The 18,851-nt window shown below is 41.8% G+C and overlaps 1 protein-coding gene across 5 annotated transcripts in view; it reads left to right on the top strand.

Moving 5' to 3' along the window:
* Window positions 1-2,045: 2,045 nt before the first annotated feature.
* PPP4R3B (protein phosphatase 4 regulatory subunit 3B) overlaps window positions 2,046-18,851 on the top strand; it is a 67,410-nt gene continuing 50,604 nt past the window's right edge. For 2 of the 5 annotated variants that reach the window (XM_084625257.1, XM_084625255.1), the window contains exons 1-3: window positions 2,046-2,411; window positions 3,724-3,779; window positions 12,361-12,459. In XM_084625257.1, coding sequence (XP_084481383.1) covers window positions 2,270-2,411; window positions 3,724-3,779; window positions 12,361-12,459 — 297 coding nt within the window. In that variant the 5' untranslated portion in view covers window positions 2,046-2,269. The remainder of the gene's footprint in view (window positions 2,412-3,723; window positions 3,780-12,360; window positions 12,460-18,851) is intronic. The other 3 variants (XM_084625256.1, XM_084625254.1, XM_084625258.1) reach the window with 2 other exon arrangements.

Genomic DNA, 18,851 nt, shown 5'->3' with positions numbered 1-18,851 from the left:
CTCTGGCATTGAAATCTCCCGAGATTGAGTTTGTCTGCCTTAGGTGTGGCTGTGAGGACTGCATCAAGAGCACTATAAAACTGTTCCTTGTTATCTTCCTCATCATCAAGTGTTGGGGCGTATGCACTGATGACTAGCATATTGGCTGTTGCTGAGCTTGAGCTGAACAGTCATGAGACGCTCGCTGATCCCCGCCCGGGAAGCTCCAAAAGCAGACTGGCTATGTTATTTTTGGTGGCAAAGCCAATCCTGTGAATGTGTCTCTCTTCAGGTGGCTTTCCTTTCCAAAAGAAGGTGTAGCCACCTCTGTCCTCTTTTAATTGGTGCTTATCAGCCTGGTGGGTCTCACTAAGAGCTGCAATGTCAATGTTGAGTCTTGCCAGTTCTCTGGCAATTATGGCAGTTCTTCTTTCTGGGTATTCACTGTGGTGAGAGTCCATAAGAGTGTGGACATTCCAGGTGGCGAAATTCATTGTCTTATATCTCTTGTTTCGGCTGCAGAGTTGAGTGATCCCACGGGATGCGTTGATCCAGTCAGAAGAGTATGAGACAGCCTATGTTTGGGTGTGCAGAGGGGATCCTAAAAAGGCCTGTTCAGTCACAGCCTCTGCTGCCGAAATGCACTTCTGTCTCATCCAAGCGCAAGACTATTGTCACATGGCTGTCACCTATGTGTAGATTTATGACTAAAGACTCCCAGAGATTACTGCTCTTGTCTTCACCGACACTTGTCTGTCGCCACAGAGATTGTGTGGGTATGAACCCTTTGGCAGAGGCCTGCGTGTGAAATCTTTTACTGTGGGGAAACCGGTGTGCAGGTGGTGACCACATGAGACTTGGCAGGAGGAAAACCCTGACCCAGGGGCAAGGAGATCCAAGTCAACCAGGGGCCTCCCTCCTGCTGCAGCCCTCACTCACCTTCACAGCTGCAGAGTACTAAAAGGTCCTCTATATGCACCTGATCCACCGTTGGGATCTTGTTAAGTTTGGACAGGTGTTAGGCAGGAGCTTCGCCTCAGACTTGCTCACCAAGCGGGACTCCAGCAGGAGTATGATAGCCCTGAGGGTCTTTAGCCCATACAACCCTCTCCACCATGACAAGGTTATGGTCCATCAGAGCTCTGCTCTCCCCCTCCCCCCCCCATGAAGTGGAGAGAGGTGGGTCAGCAAGTGTCTCAGGGGCTGGTGTTAGATTCCATTGGGGTCCAAGCTGGGGGGGGGGGTTGTCATTGGGGGACTTAGTTCATGGGGACAGGGATAGCTCAGTGGTTTGAGCATTGCCCTGCTAAACCCAGGGTTGTGAGTTCAATCCTTGAGGGGGCCATTTAGGGATCTGGGGCAAAAATTGGGGCTTGGTCCTGCATTGAGCAAGTTGTTGGACTAGATGACCTCCTGAGGTCCCTTCCAACCCTGATATTCTATGATTCTATGACAGTGCGCTCAGGGCCCTAGGAGCCATTGAACCAAATTGTGAACCCTATGTGATGGAAACAACTGCTGGAAATGGCCCACCTTGATTATCACTGCAAAAGGTTGTTTTTTTTTCCTCTCCTGCTGGTAATAGCTCACTTTACTGATCACTCTCATTGCAGTGTATATGGTAATACCTATTGTTTCCTATTCTCTGTGTATACAAATCTCCCCACTGTATTTTCCACTACATGCATCCGATGAAGTGAGCTGTAGCTCACGAAAGCTTATGCTCCAATAAATTTGTTAGTCTCTAAAGTGCCACAAGTACTCCTTTTCTTTTTGCGAATACAGACTAACACGGCTGCTACTTTGAAACCTACTTCAAGACAGGGGTGCTACTGCATGCTTAGTTCCAGCACCTCTGAATGGGGGACAGGGGTCGATTCTGTCCCTGGACTCAGAAAGGGGGGAAGGGGCTGAGGTCAGTGGTGGGAGGTTGTTATAGTGTGTTGGAGAGGGGAAGGCGGACTCAAGGCCGGCTACTATAGCCCGCCCCCTCCGTCCTCTCAGAGCAGCGCGTGAGCTCTCGGCCACCGTAGCCCCTGCGAGTGGAGCCCGTGGCACGCGCTGCTGAAAGGAAGAGAAAGACAGGAGAGTCGGGTTACAAGATGGCGGCCGCGCTGTGGTAGCTGCTGAGGCTGCGGCGCGGAGTGAGGGGGCCGGGCTGGGGGCTCAACTTTCCCCTCTTCAGGGAGCCATGAAAAGTGGAGTGTTAAAGACCCCGCTCTGCCCGTGAGCGACTCCCCGACCCCGCGGAGGCGGCGAGCCGGCGTGGAGACCCTGGTCGGGCTCCACCATGTCGGACACCCGGCGGCGGGTGAAGGTCTATACCCTCAATGAGGACCGGCAATGGGACGACAGGGGTACCGGGCACGTCTCCTCCACCTACGTGGAGCGGCTCAAGGGGATGTCGCTGCTGGTGCGGGCCGAGTCGGACGGTGAGAGCGGAGCCAGGAGCTGCGGGGAGGCCTAGGCCCTGCCTGCCGGGAAGGGGGCCTGCGGCTTGGCCCCCGTGGTGCCCTTCCCACCCTGTCCGGTCGTTACCCGGCTTACACATTCACAGGGTTGGGCCTGGCTGCTGGGACAACGGGTCTGGGGAAGGGGAGAAAATGTGACAACTCCCCCGTCCAGCGACCCGCAAACACTGACCCCGCCACAGCCTCCTAGTATGACAAAGCCCCAGGGATTGACACTCCATTCCTCCATGGGTCGGGCTTATGAGAGGGAGTCTCCCCCGTTCCCAGAGAGGCAGCGTCTCTATGGCTTCTTCCTCCTGCCTCCAAACTTTCCTTCTCCAGTGAGGCCGAGAGTGGTCTACACTGAAGTGACTCCAAACGCTTCCTTAACGTTACCACCAGTGACTGAGTCTGGCAACCCTAACCTAGCAGTGAGTGACGAAGAAGTCTATTTAAGTGACGCCCCTTGTTCAATTTTCTTTTCTTTTTTTTAACATTCCCAGATTAATCAATATTCTGTGGGGGTTCCCCATCTCCCCAGTGGTTTTCTTTTTTTCTGGTCCATGCAGGGAATTTCTTTTTGTAAATAAATTCTCTGTTTTGGAAAGGTGAAACTCCTGCTGGTGTGGGGTTTTTTTTGTTTGTTTACTTGCTTTTTGTTTTTTTCAATTGTGTATTTAAGTTCACCTAGAAAAATATTTTTTAAGAAGAAAAAAATCATGGTGTCAGCTTTGTCAGCTGACAGGTGCTAATGTGCTAAATAAACCTTCTGAGGTCTGGTATAGATTACTCTGGACTTGTTGCCAGGATACATATGTTACTTACACAAAATAAAGTCTTTGGGTTTATAGAGTCTAGATTTTTCATTTCTGAAGGGCACCTCAAGGAGATATGAGCAAAAAAATGCACATTCGTGTGTGGGCAAGTAAATTTTTATTATAAATTGCTTGTTGTTTAGTAGTAGTTAGCATTGATTTATAAAACGTTCTTCACAATTGTCAGATTACTGTACAGGATAGCAGAAAAATAGCAATACACAGAACATTGAGTCTAAAGTAAATGAAATTGTGTTTTAAATTTAAATCCAAATATTTTATTTTGGCTTTGCCTGTTACCTGGCTTATTCAGAAGGTGTAGAGATTTCCATTAAAATGCAAAATATTCTCTTAGACTGGCTAGAAGATTTGGATTAATTAGAAAATAATATATTTATTGGCACATGGCCAGTTGTAAGGGCCATGGAGATGTTTGTTTTATTAAACTTCCTAAATATAATTCCTTATTACCTTTTCAGGTTCTCTATTGTTGGAATCAAAGATAAATCCAAACACTGCATATCAAAAACAGCAGGCAAGTACCAGCTTCCTTTGTCCTATCATTTTGCACTGAATTTGGCACAAAAATGAATGCTGATTTACAGAAAAGGGCAAAAGGTTCACTGTATAGATTTGTTGATGTTTGTTTTCTGTGTAGGTTGAAAAATTGTTTGCAAACTTTGAAAAATTGTACTTCTATTAATGCTATAATTCAAGGTGTTTGGTGAAAGGGGCTGTTGGTTGATAGGCATTTTGGGGAATATCTTGAACTCATGAAAGGAAGGATACTTAAATATGGAGTATACATATAATTGATTCCTTTTTTATTTTTGCTATTAACCCAATATTGAATTAAGTGATTATTTCAAACAGGAAAATAAAGCCTCCACCAGCAGCATTTCAACATACTGGTTATTTCTTTAGTTCTTTTTCTGAAAATGACATCAAGGAATCTGCCTCTACAATGTGGCTTTTTTTATTATTGTTCAGGCCCACCTGCTAGCCTGACCTAACTAAGCTGACTAGCCAGGGTTAAATACACTTGCACACCACCATCTTTTGAAGGCATGCCTTCTGTAAATCAAAAGAATAAAACAGTTTGGCGCTGAATTTAACATAATGTCAACCTTCTAGTGATCTATTAAAAAAGTCATGTACTATGTTTCTCTTGCCTTTATTACCTGTTTTTTCCCCTTCTATTACTTCCCTTTTTTCGTTTGTCTTTTCCTATCTGTTATAGAAAATGTTGTCCTCATTGGTTTTTTGCTGCTTTTCTTTTTCCATCCGCCCCCTTTTTCTCCACAGTAGATTCTCTACCTCTTTTTTATCCAGGTTCTCATATTAGTATCCATTACCATAGTTTCTGAGCACTTCCCACCAGTAAAAAAACAGTAATACTTTTCGACCCTTGCCACAAAGAGGCAAGCTGAGGTTTTCTAATTAATACAAAATATCAGACTGTCGTGTACTGTTGCAAGAGAACTTGAGTAAACAGGTTTGCATTAGTTCTGAATGTAGCAAGATCATTGATCAACATTATTTGATCTGGCAGTGAGCTCCATAGTCTTGGCTCAAGTTCCCATGAAGGTTCTTCATCTCCCATGGTCACAAGTTTCTACCTACTGAATGGTGGTTTAATTGCTTCAGTGGAGTATAGCTGTCGTGGGGAGGTCATGATTGCAGAGAAGAGGGATGGTTTCTAAGATGGGGAGAGGGATAGCTCAGTGGTTTGAGCATTGGCCTGCTAAACCCAATCCTTGAGGGGGCCATTTAGGGATTTGGGGCAAAAATTGGGGATTGGTCCTGCTTTGAGCAGGGGGTTGGACTAGATGACCTCCTGAGGTCCCTTCAAATCCTGATATTCTATGATTCTATGATAGTTGAGTCCATTTTTATGCTGCGTTTTGAAAATCAAGATAGCCTTGGAGTGGACTCTGTGTTCAGTAGAGATAGTGCACAGAGAATTAATACTGAATGCAATACCGAATGCAGATTGTATTGCTGAACAGGTGTGTTGGTTTGTTCTGAATTCTCTCTTTAAGATTTCATATTGTCACCTATGATTCTGGCGTCTGAGAACCTTCCATATAAAATCAATAGGACTTCAGCCCTGGGGACTTCAGGCAGCAGGGCTTGGGCAAGTCTACACACCAGCCCGCTTTGGGGTCCCAACCCACAGTTTGAGAACTGCTGTCATATGCTGATGCGCAATTGTTTACTTCTTGTACAGTGAAAATATTTGCAAACTCTTAATCTGTTAAATACACAAATAAAATATTTAACCTTCTGTCTCTTCTTCTAAGGGTATGTATGTACTGCAGATAAAGGTATAACTGTAGCACGGGTAGGCATATCTATGCTAGCTTGGGTAACAATAGTAGTGAATGTGTGGCAGCATGAGCTTCAGTGCAGCTAGCCACTCTAGCACAAGCCTGACATGGACCCTGAGTAAGTACTCAAGTTGCAACCCCATGCCAGGGTCCATGTCTTCATTGTAATTATTACCTGAACCAGCTAGATTCAACTTAGCAGTGATATCTCTACCCACACTATAGTTACACCTGCATTTGTGGTGTGGATGTACCTAAGTTTGTATTGACACATGCTGCAGAAAAAATTATCTTCAAATTACAGTAAGCAAAAACAAATTGTAGACTTGAGTTGAAAAGGCCCAATGCTCATTTTGCTGAAAAAAACACATGTAAACTTGATTTTTAAAATAAAATTTAAAAAATGCTTCCAGGTTAATTTTTAGAGGAACTATTGCATTTAATATATTTAGGGATATTTTCTCTTTATGGAAAAAAAATTTGTCATGTGAAAAGTGCAGATTGACTACAGAATCTGAAACAGCATAGGCATCAGCAATGTAGAGTACTCCACACTGCTGCAGGAGTGTGTTTAACCATGATTTGGGGTATGTCTTCCATATAGAGTTAAGTTGATTAATCTTCACTCAAGTTACTCCTCTCAAGTTAGCTCTAGTGAGAGCGACCACATTGTGAAATAACACTTGAGTTGTCGTGTTTGTAGTGGCACAGTATTCGTGTATGGCACTTAGGCTTCTGGGGGCACATCCTATGGTTCTTAGTGCTTCAGTATGCTGAGTCACTCTATAAATTCTTTTTCAGTGTATTGTAGAAGAACTTGTCTGTTCTTTCTGGGCATGTGCGCAGAAGTGGTGTTAGTCTGGCAACACTAAATTAAAATTAGTTTATGCCAGAGGTTGGGCATGGGACTCTCCTTTTGGAAGAAGGAGGCTGATGTAGGGTATGAGATGCAGTGGTGGACATTTTTGTACTGACTTGTTCCCATGAGAAAGCAGCAGTGTGGTTGTTTGTTTGTTTGTTTTTTTCCCCCTAAGAGGAGTGCACAGAGGTGGAGGGGAGATAGCTGGGGGATTGTGGAAAGTATTGGAAGACTAGCTGCGTTTGAGTCGCGCTAGCCTGTATCCACACTTCGAAGTGGTCATGTTAGCAACTGACGATTTGTGTTCATTTGGGTTTTAGCCTACACTCCCTGTTGTGCCCGCCAACTCAAGCAGCACTGTACTTGAGTGAAGGATTTTTTGTGTGTGGATCAGCGTCAAATTAGGGGCAACATTCAAGCTTCAGCAGGAATTAACTTTGCATTGAAGAGAAGCCCTCTCTTAAAATGAGAAAGTAATTAAGTTTCTGTGCCTCTTCAGTCTTTGGCAATGATGCTAAGGCCTTAATTAAAAGTTAGGTTGACATAGCTGGCTCTCAGGGGTGAGAAAAATTCATACCCTTGAAAACCATAGCCATGCTGACCTAACCTCTGGTATAGACACAGATAGGAAGAATTCTTCTGTGAACCTAGTGACTTCCTCTCAGGGAGGTGGATTATGTACAGCAACAGAAAAAAACATTCTACATAGGACCAGCACCACAGCTATGCCACTGTAGCAGTCACTGTGTAAACATGGCCTAAGTATGGTAGTTGTGTGCTCTCTTTATGTTATGAGGGACTAAATAGGTGGCCTTCAACATAATGAACACCTGTTAAATGGTGATGGGCTTGATCATTTTTCTATTCTATGCACAGAAGAGAGCTAGATCAGGTGCTTCTGAGATAAGAAGGCAGGGAGCAGCAGTGACAGCTCTATGGCATTCTTTCCTTTTCTCCTTTTTCATTCCCATGGAAGACTCTCCAGAGATGCACTGGGTATGTCAAAACTAGGTAGCCCCCCGCCTGTTTTTTTAAACCATGGGTTAATTGCTAAGTTATTTTTGTAAACTCCCCGGACAATTCAGTGATCCATAGGAAGAAGAAAAAACACTTAGCGCCTCACTCAAATGTGTTTGGGGTGTCCAGCCTAGCCTTTACAAATGTTTGAAGTACCTCAAGTTAACTGGCAATGTCTGTCTTGTCTACACAGTAAAATTATACTGGTATAAGCTAAGGAAAGGTATAAATTTAAACTTAGGGTATGTCTGCACTGGCAAGTTTCTGCACCACAAGTTATACACTTTTATTAAAATGCTGGAACTAAACTGCTGTTGTGTGTCCACACTGCGCTCCTTGTGACGCTGGAGCGCATCCACATTAGCAGCTCTTGAAACGGCAAAGAAAACAGTGCATTGTGGTAGCTATTCCACTGTGCAACTGGCCGCAGGGTGCTTTGGGAAGGGTTTGCAATACCTCATGGGGCGGGCACAGTGTCACATGATGCAGGTTTCCCAATCCTATTGTTCCATGGGCATCCTACTACATTGCCAGCTGCTTTTCAACTGAAGTGTGGGAGGGGGAAGAGTGTGTGTGTCTATGAATGAATGAACAGGGAGAGGGACAGAGTGTTTGTCAGTATGCTGTCTTGTAAGTTCAGACAGCAGAAGGAAGCAACCGGTTCTGGGGCGGGGCAGGCGTACGTACACGCACAATGCTCCTCTGTGTTCAACAGCACGAGCATTCCACAGTAATGGTGTGCTTTGTGTCCCAGAGCAGATCAGCAGACAAGGGCTGTCAGAAACAGTGCTTTGAAAGGGGAGGGGAGCATGTCTCCAGGGCAGCCAAGTTCAAAACAATGAGCAGAGCGGTTACTTGAGGCATTGTGGGACAGCTAAGGAGGCCAATTACAGCACAGAAAGCAATCAAGTGTCTACACTGGCAATAGAGCGCTGGAGCCTCTGCGCTAATAGCCTTACAACTCTTGTTGAGGTGGTTTTTATGTTTTGGTTTGGTTTTTTTCCTCAGCACTGCAACTGAGGAGTTTCTGCACGCAAGTGGCTTGGCAGCGTGTACACGTCTTTAGTTTGAGCACAAAAAGCTGCTTTACGTGCAGAGACTTGCCAGTGTAGACAAGCCCTTACATAGTTATACTAGTATGATTCCGTGTGTGGATTTTCTGGAGCAATAGTGGCTTTTTGGGTTTAGCTAACGTTACTTTGGAAGTGGTTTAAACCAAACAGGAAAAAGCTTTCAGAATAAGAGTGTCCATACAGTGAGTTATACCACTATAACTATGTTGGTTTAACTGTATTGGTCTGAATTAACTGGTAAACTTTCCCAAAAAGAGAAGCCCTAACTCAAGGCAATAAAGTCTAGTGAAGTCAAACACACTGTAGGCAGACATCTACTTCAGCCCAGTGAGAGTAGTGTACCAAAGATAATGTTGACCCACTCAGCAGTGTCTTGTGATGGCTCCACTTTATACTGGAACACCTCACAAATAGGGTTTCGGAAAGTGCTTGATGGCCAGAGGAGGGGGAGCTGCCATGGCTTCACAGGGTTCCGTGCTGCCCTCTGATGGAGGCCAGGGCTGGGCTGGTTTGGTCTATGACTTGTGGCTGGTACTCCGCCTCTGCTGGGACATCTATTTGTGGGCCAAACAATCAACCTGTTTTACTGCGAGAGACATTATGTTGGTTTGGCCCAAGTAATTATTAGGGAGAAATGCTATAAGATGCCTCAGTTTCCTGTTCCTGGTATGGATATTCCCCATGTTGAGTTTTGGTCACTATTAATTCAGAGATGAGACTTTAGGTGGTATTACCAACTCCTGATCTATTCAGTTCCCTAAATTTTAGTATGTAGTTCTACTGCAAAACTACTTAACTTCTTTGCATAAGTTTCTCTGTTTGTCTACCGTTAGAAGGCCTGTTTCTTTTCACGGTCTTCAAAGTTGCAATTTCTTAATATATATCTCCACATCATTAAATATATATTATCACCACAGCATCCCCCCAAAACCAAGAAAAACTAGGCATCGCCTCCTTATAAAGTAGCTAGCATTTTTGTAAATGGATGTCAGTGGAGCTGAGCTTGATCCTAGCTATGGCTGGACTTAGCCCTCTGCAAAGGTTTGTCTTCATCGTAACAAGAAACTTTTGCAAGGATTATTTTTCCTTGAATCTGTCCAGTAAATTAAAAGGATCCCTCTACTCCTTTGGGTTCACTGTTTGCTAACACGAGTGGGCAGGATGAGTTATTACAGAGGAAAAAAATCAACTAGGGAACTTGTAGAGTACAGTAGCAGCGTCCACATGGGCACTTAGGGCGTGGCACAGCTGTGTAGTGTGAGGTAGATTTACACCGCAGACTGCCATGAACTTGTGTTTGTATAGACAAATCCTGACTAAAAATACATAACTCCAGTATCATCGTAGAGTAACTTAATGAATAACTTGTTAAAAAATATATTGTACAGTATATAAACTTGTAGTTCTAAAAGATTTGCCTCTTCACAGGTGGAATGATTTAAATCAAAGCAATTTTAATCATTTAAATAATTTGTTTTAATTGTATTTTGCATTTGTACTTTTTAGTTATTTTCCTAAAGAAAGGTTGGTTTTCTGCAAACCAGGAAGAAACACTATATTTGTACACATTTATTTAAGTCGTTACACAATTCATGTCATGGATTCAGATTCTTAATACTTTTGTTAGAAAACGGTGAATAATGCATTTCTAATTTACTAGATTAATTTTTTTACTTGTGCTTTGTGTCAAGCACCATTTGAATGGGAATTTTAATGAAATTAAAATGCAAAAAAGGGGGATGTTAAAGTTATTTAAAATTAGCTAAATGAAAATACCTTAAATGTGCTGGATACGTTTAAAAAAAGATTATTAATAATTTTTAAATGAAAAACATGTTTTAGCACGATACGTCTTATATGCAGTTAATGAATTGAACTGATTGTTTCTTGCCACCATGTGCTTTGAGATTTTAGAACTAGTAGGTCTCATTCTCTCACCTAGTTTTTTATTCAGAAAGGAAAACCAGCTTTCCAGGTTTCTCAACTTATTAGTCTTCAACTTTTGAATGAACTAATTGAACTGAACTAATTAAATAAACTGAAATGAAGAAAATATTCTCTTTGAACCTGCAGAAGAAGGGCTGTTGTTGTCAAAAGCTGGTTTAGCACTTTGGTAGACTCTGGTTACAGGAGCTTAGAGAGGGCTTCTGCTAGTTCAGTGATTTAATTGTCTTTAAAACTTTAGTAGTAAATATATACTGCTTTTATTTTTTAATTAAAATTAAATTAATTAAAATTAAAGAGTGAGTTTAAACCATAACAAAGGTTGCTATAATTGCAATTTTAATTTTAAATAGGTTTATTTTTAAAAATTTTAATAACATTAAAATCCTCTTTTTTAAAAAAATCATTTTTATCCACCTTGTTTCTTTGAGTTAAAGTTGATCTGTGTTTAAAGTTATACATTTGGAACATGTGTGGAATTATTTCCCAAATTGTGTTACATTCATATTTTCATTTCAGAGAACAGTTAATCTCATATTTGTGTATTTTCACAAATATGGAAAAGTTTTTTTTCATTTCCATATTGTAAATAAGTTGTTTACTCTGTGTGCATTCATCTTTACGACTACCTTAAATTCCAGGGTATTTCTGTTGAGAGGAAGAATGTTAAGTCTTTTTTCATGTAAATTTATTCTGAATGTTTAATAAGATTTGATCAAATTATGTTTTGGGTGGTAGGACATGAAAGAGACTGTCAAGGCTGATTCCCCACTCTAGCATGTTGAGTGCAGAAGGTGGGGGCCTGCAAGGATTCTAAAAATTAATACTGCCCACTCCAGTTTGATATTAAACTCCCAAGATTACAGCTTTTCTCTGATCTTGGATGGGGAGATGCTGCCGCCCCACCCAAGTGCAAAAAACCCTCCCCTTTTGACCCAGGAAGGCACACTTGGGAATTCCTCCCTGTGGGGTACCCTCGAGCCCTTTCACGCCCCCCGCCTCCTCCCCACTACCCCTGGAGAAGAGCTGAGAAAGAACACAAAGGAAGTCAGTTGTTGCCACCAGCTAATTAAATAACATATGCACAAACCTCTTAGGACACAAAAAAACCCAATCCTGTTCTTAAAAAAGGTAAATTTTGTTAAAAACAAAAGGAAAGAAAATACATCTGGAACTTAGGGTATTGCTGGATTTAAAAAGAGCAAATATAATTAAGCATCAAGAATGGTTTTCTTGAAGTCCAGCTTAATGGTTACAAGCAAAACAAAAGCATTTGGGGGTTAGCACAGAGGAGTCCACAAGCCATAAAGAAATAAGAGAGAAATCCAATCGTGTCTACCTAGACATTCCCTGATCTACTTACATATCTGGGGTTTCAGGTAAGTAGGTTCTAGGTATGATTTTTCATACCTGGTTTAAAGCTTCTTACAGCATTGCTGCTCTGTCTCTCCTCTCTCCAGAGAACAACCACAGACAGACAAAGGGAAAGTTTTTTCCCAATTTTAAATAATTCTAGCCCTCACATTGGCTCTTTTGGTCAGGTGCCTCTCCCCTCCTTTTACTTATGGGCTTTTTTAACCCTTTACAGGTAAAGCAAGTAAAGAATAGCTACTAACAGGTATTTTGTAGCTAACTGGCTGGCTGGGTGCCCCTGCTCTCCCTCCCCCACCACCCCTTTCATTTATCAGAGAGACTGTAAAGAGTCTTATACTCATAGCAGAACTGGTCATTTCATCCTCCTTGATGTGATATGTCATTCTGTCTTGACAATTTTAACACCAGTTCAAGTAGTAATTGCGTCCTTGGATATATTACTTATTGTATGGCATTCAGTCTATTTTGTATTGCACCTGAATTTTTTTTTGAAAATCACAAATATTTATTTTTAAATAGGACACCTTGATTGTTTGGTCAGAAGCAGAGAATTATGATTTAGCGCTGAGTTTTCAAGAAAAAGCTGGCTGTGATGAAATTTGGGAAAAAATCTGCCAGGTACAGTTAATTTTTAAAATTCTAATTTTCAAATTTTGATGTGTCCTGTCTGCTTGTTTTGTGTGCCATAATTTTTAAAACAAAGTATAAAGTAAGAGCATGTTTATATTTTTAGGATTCAGCTGCCTGATACAGTAATTCTGATTCTTTGCTGTTCACACTGATGCCTGTAGTTGCTTAGAGGCCCATTAGAGCCATATTGTCAATTCCTACTAATTCCCAGAAGGCAGCTTCAGTTTGACAGAAAGTATAGATTTTTTTTTTCTAAATACAGCACATATTAAATAAAATATAAATTCTGTATTTTTCAGTATGTCTCTTCAGCGATTGGGGCTGTTGTCTCTTTTCAGCTGCCATTTTAATTATACTTCCTAGAAGAGGTGAAGTTTGAGATTAAGACTGAAATAATCAACTTTCCCATCAGAAACATTTAAAATCTGTTTCAAAGTTCAACAAAATAAATGGGCAAAAACTATAGAACTTACCTTCCAGCATTGAAACTCTGATTTCCGGTACTTTCTAATGTGGAAAGCTAACTCTTACAGTCCTAGTTTGCATATCAGATTGTCAAGCTGGAATCTTTGTTTAATTATCCATTATTATATTTGGCATTTAACTCTGGTCTTCAGTGGTTTACTCTCCTTGTGATTATGTATGGTTTAAAATATCTTTTATATACCAAATTGTTGTTTGTTTAACCTGGAGTTTTCCTTAAATTTAGGAACCATTAATTACTCCTGGGGGAATTCTGCATCCAAAAAGTCTGTGCACAATATTTTAAAATTCTGCATATTTTTTGTCAAAACACCCTATAATCACACCAGTTTCAGTTATTTTGGTAATTTATTTCAAAATGTGTGTCAGCAAATATGTCTGTAACAATACAGACAACAAAAATGATTCAGGGAATGTTTTTTGAGAAGTAGATTACTTAGTAGGCATATTAATACAGAACTCTGAATAATAATTCAAACTAAAATACAGAAATGTATATCTCGCACCCCTCAGAAGCAGTGCAAAGGCTTGGGGGAGTCAGGCGTAATGGAGGAGTTGAATGAGAGGGAAGTAATTGCTGGAAAAGAGCCTGGGAGTGAACCTGGAGGGTTATTATTGGGTATGGATGGGAGAAGAATGGAACGGGTGATTTTTTGGGAGGCGGGGGGAAGAATGGAGGGATTGTTAGGGAGTTGTAGTGCCTCCCCAGTGCAGACCCTGCCTGACCCCTAGCCTCTCCCATTCAGTCAGGCATGTCTTCTCCCATCCCCATGTGTCCCTGCACCCCCTTCTCCCTCCCCCATGTAACCCTGCACCCCACTCAGCCTCTGGCTCAATGCTGTCACCCCACTAGCTCCTGTGGCCCCACCCCAGTCTGTCCCCCCACTAGCCCTTCTGAATCCCAGTCTTTGTTGCCCCCCCCAGCAGCCTCCTCTGTCCTCTTCCTCCTGCTTCCTCCCCCTCACCCCCACACCTATGTCCCTTGCCGCCTCATCTGGGCCCACAGGCAGGGTGCTATGAGGGAGGCAGCCTCTGTCCCTTCCTTCTCCACAGCTTGCTGCCGCGGCTGCCTTCTCTTCTGGCACCACAGCAGCCCCTGGTGGGTGAAAGGTGTAATTGCAGCACCTTCCCAGCAGAATCTATTATTCTGTGGGGGACATGAAATCTGCACTTACACAGTGGTGCAGAATTCCCCCAGGAATACATTAATATCAATGTAGGAAATGCAGCATTTTGACAATGCTGTTTACCACTTCTGGAAAAAGAAGAGAAAATAATTCTTGTAGTGACTGTTGACTGTGGGTTGAGGGAGTCCAACACATTGCTGGATTAGGCCCTAAATATTACTGAAGAAGAGAATATTTTGGTGATGTAATCTTTTCAAGAATTAGCAACCTTTCAGTCCACTTTCAGATTGCTTTTCAGTTCTCTTCTTGGAGTAAGTGAAACAATAACTAATAATGAGCCAACCATGTTAATTTTTGGATCAGTTCAGTATACTCATTGGCTTTTGTTTAACTGTTCTCTATAACAAAGATCAGAGGACCTAGCCACTGATCTTCATCCAGAGGTGTGTTCTGTGTATTACCTCATTAACTTACATTCCATGTGTCTAACTTCTGTCTCAGGATCAGGCTTATAGGGGGATAGCCTCATATTATAATAATCCTTAATTATGAAATTTATTTTTTAAAAACATTTCTGTATGTGCTCTTTAGATATAAAAAGACAGCTAAGCTTTCAGATTTTTAAATGCTATACTAACAGAAGTTATTTATGCCATTGTAACTTAACTCAAAAGTGTGTAACAAACTAAATTTATTAGGTCTTTGTTACTATTTTGAGCAAAGTGTCTATTTTTCATGATGGAAGTCCATAGTTTTGTAAACTAAATGTAATGGTGAATGTTGCTAAAGGGAGATGGGTCTCTGTCTACCTGTGACACAGCTGATTTGCCTCTCCAGGTGGATCAAGTCATGTCACTAAACCAGGCCTATGAGGTGGTAGCATAACATCCTTTCGGACAACCAAGGGGGAACTATAGAGTGAGTGAAGCTGCAGAGAGAGAAAGTGTCCCCCTGAAGGGGTTTGGGAGAGAAATAGAAGTTCCAGCTGGTTCTTTCTTCTGGGGAGAAAGCTGGAGAAGACAGGCCAGGACCTGTCTTCTCCAGAGGTTTAGAAAAGAGAGGAAGAGACAGTATATCATGGAGAAAGGGCTGTGTCCAGGCTAAGGCCTGTTTGTGTTCATTTTGGAACTTTGTTAATAAAACCAGACCCCAGTAAGGGCTGTTGTTGGGCTTGTGGAAGCCTCTTTTTGAGTTATCAAGGAAGCAAGGGGGAAACTTGAGTCTGGGCAGTGCAGAGCCACCTCTGGCCATGAGGGGGCATAGGGAAGGTGGCTGACCCTATTACAGCATTATTCAAATGTAAATGTAGAGTAAAACTTCTAAGGGGCCTAAGTTGCATTTTCAAAAATGACATTGACACTTAGCCTAAGACTCATTTTTTTTCAATGAGACTTAGACTCCTAATTGCAGAAGTTACTTTTGAAAATTTGATTTAAGCACTTCTTGGTATTTTACTCATCATCCTTGATAGTGGGTTTTTAGCATACATAGATCATTTAGATTTTGTAGGACTTATTCTGGTCACTTCCTGACTTATAACTGTAATAACAAGATAACAGAATTGCACCATTGTAAAACTAATACAAGAAGAGAAGCAAACTTTAGATCAGAAACCTGTTTTGAGATTGACATTTACATTGGCCTTTTCAATTGCATCAATTTGATAAAGTTAATAAGAGACCATGTTATGATCTGTGATTGGAATTTTATTAAAAGGATCTTTTTATTTACACTCAACTAGATGGTATTTCTCTGATGTAACACAGTAACGTTTGAATGCCGTATTTGATCAATTCCAAAATTTCAGGGATTATTCTAGGCGCTAATGGGCAGAACCCTATTTTGATGAAAATTGGGGGGGAATTGATGGGGCACACAAAGTCCTTGACATCTAGTTAGCACAACCACAATGTCAGCCTCTTCTGTAATTCTCTATAAATCAAAGAATCAGTTGATGGTATAAATTAACATATTCCAGCATACAAATACCCCTCATTTTATCTCTGTCCATGTCCCACTTGAGTTCCAAACACTGACACCCTGAAAGAGAGAGAGAGAGAGAGAGAGAAGGAGAAGAGGAGGAGGTGGGGCACACAGAGCTTCAGCTTTGGAGGGGAAGAATGAGAGGCCTTGAAAAGGAGGCATCAGAGCCCATGGCATGGGAGACCTGGGAGGAGCAATGGGGAGGTGTGCAGAAGTTATGGCATGGGGGGAGGGGTGAATGGGGTATACACAGAGGCCCTGGAATGAAGGATGGGGTTGGGAGCTTGCAGCGAGTCCCTGAAATAGTGGGGAGGAGGGTGGCTCACCGCGATCTTGTCAGGGAGAATGGAAGGAAACTAGGAGTGCCAGGTTATGCAGTTAGCTCAGCCTACAGAAACAATAAAATGTGCAACTTCCTAGGTGCATGTTTTAAATCAAGATGGGATATTTTTCCACAAAATATGCTCTAGTTCAAATGTTAACTAATTTAGGGAGGGCTTATGGTCTGTGTTACCTGAGAAGTCATACTGGAGATGATCACAATAGCCCTTTCTGGCTTTGTAACTTGTGTTTTGCTACAAAGTCAGATTACAGTGAAAATCTATAGAAATCCTATTACAATGTAGAAGTGAAATAAAATGATGTAAAGTTAATACACTCATTTAGAATAATGCTTATCAAGGTTTTTTGCTTGTGTAGGCTTAAGGCTTACTCTGTGCCTGCTATTGACTACATATATGGAGTGAAAGGGAACTCTTCCTCCCCCTGCAATCTGACCACAGTGATGCATTGCTTGGGCAAAATTGTGTTTAATGGGGTTGGGTTTGGTTTTCTGAGCTCATTTTCTTTGGTGTTTTAAGGCTTATCCTCAGTATAATTATGGTTCTCAAATATTACTATAAGTACATGGGCAGAAATTAATATCGCAATTCATTGACTAGGTAGTGCGTTGGGTTTTTCTTTGTTCATGGAAAGGACAAGGGTTAGTGCACTACTGACTTCGCACTGTCAAAAATAGTAGAGTACCATTCTTGGCTTTTGTTGCAAAGGAAATTAGTTACATGAGTGGGATCAGATTAGTAGTGACTACAAAGTACTCTCATAAATGTTTAGTGGTATGAAACGAGAATCCTGCACCTAAAAATTCTGTGCATATTTTAAAATTCTACAAAATTCTGCATATTGTCAAAATTACACAATATAATCACTCCAGTTTCAATTACTTTAGTAATTTATTTCAAAATACCGGTCAAATAAAATTGCTGTGTGACTATTCCTGCCCATCCCAAACATTCTATGCAGCGTGACCCCTGGTGGCAAGTAGGGTCAGACTTTTGACTAATACCTTACTGGATGATTTATCAAAAGTTGAGGAATGGTCAACATTCGCTCATCTGGGTTTCCAGGATCATAGGCAGAAAAAGTCAAGTTGGTATCACTGTGACCTTCCACTGGAAATAAATCTGGACCCACTGATTTAATATCAGTCTTTGACCTTTTGAATGAGACCATTGAAAACAGAACTCCTATCCGTTCTCAATATTAAGCATTCTGTGGCACTTTTTAAAAAGTAGCTTTCCCTGGTCTTCCTTCCTTCTTTCCCCTCATATTGTGTAGCCTGCCTAGAAATAGGGATGGCTGTCATGCTGATATCAAGTAAAACCAGTACAATGATTGCTTTTAGATTGCCCCTTACCAAAGACCACCTCAGAGAATCCTTAGACACATTTGTTGAGAGCAGTTCTGCTCCACCTTTATTAGAAGACTTCCTCTCAACAACTGAATGTGTTGGTCTCTTTACTAGTTGCTTTACACATGTTTCAAAACGGTTTGTAAAACAATGCAGGAAGAATTGTGCTATGTTATTTAGGTGTATTATATTTAGGTTTTGTATAAAACAGTCCCATGGAAGTTTTTATGTGGAGAATGAACAAATTAAGTTTTCCTTCACAGCATCTCATAGTGCTGCTGTGGTTGACCTTCCATATTTCCATTTTAAACACTTGAGTTTTTAGGATATACAGCTCTTCCATAAAACTTCAATTTGTATATCTTGGATACCCTGAGTTTGTTTAGCTAAGTATTTTTCAGCTCAGCCCCTGCTGAGGCTCTTTTTAATTATTTATTTAGTTAGTTATTTAAACTAATGGGATAAGTAGCTGGGTGGGTCTAGTCTCTGTAGCTGCCTCTCTATCCCTAGAACTCTACTAGGCAGGGGAAGGCCTACTGCAGAACAGACTCTTTGTGTATGGGGAGAACAGGAAATGTAGGAGAACATGTAAGACTTTGCATATTCTTCATATTTTGTCAAAATAACACTCTATAATCATGCCAATTTCAATTACTTTGTAATTTATTTCAAAACACCTATCAGCAGCTATGTCTCTAACAATCGACACACAATTTCCCTCAAGAAGTAGAGAGTTAAGGAAACCCCTATGACAACCTAGTTCCTGCTTCTTTGCTTCCTCCCCTACAGAGGCCAGCAGGAGGGGCAGACACCCACACCTCTATCCCCCAAAACCCAGCTGCAGGGACCGCCCCCCCAGCCCAGACACTTGCACACATCCCCTATCCCCCTGAGCCCAGCTGTGCTCCCTCCCTCCCCAGCCCAGACACTTGCAGACCTCCCCCAGCCCAGACTCCCACACCCCCGACACACAACCCCTCCCTGGAGCCGAGCCGCAGGCCCCTCTGCAGCCCAGACACTCTCACCCCCTGCCCACCAGAGCCCAGGATCCAGAAGGAGAAACAGCCTGATTCTGGGTCCTGGGCTAAAATGCAGTT

The sequence above is a fragment of the Lepidochelys olivacea genome (genome assembly GCF_965140295.1).
Source record: "Lepidochelys olivacea isolate rLepOli2 genome assembly, chromosome: 3".
NCBI classification, from domain to species: Eukaryota; Metazoa; Chordata; order Testudines; family Cheloniidae; genus Lepidochelys; species Lepidochelys olivacea.
The sequence above is the reverse complement of the archived record's forward strand: the minus strand, read 5'-3'. Positions and strand labels throughout refer to the sequence as shown.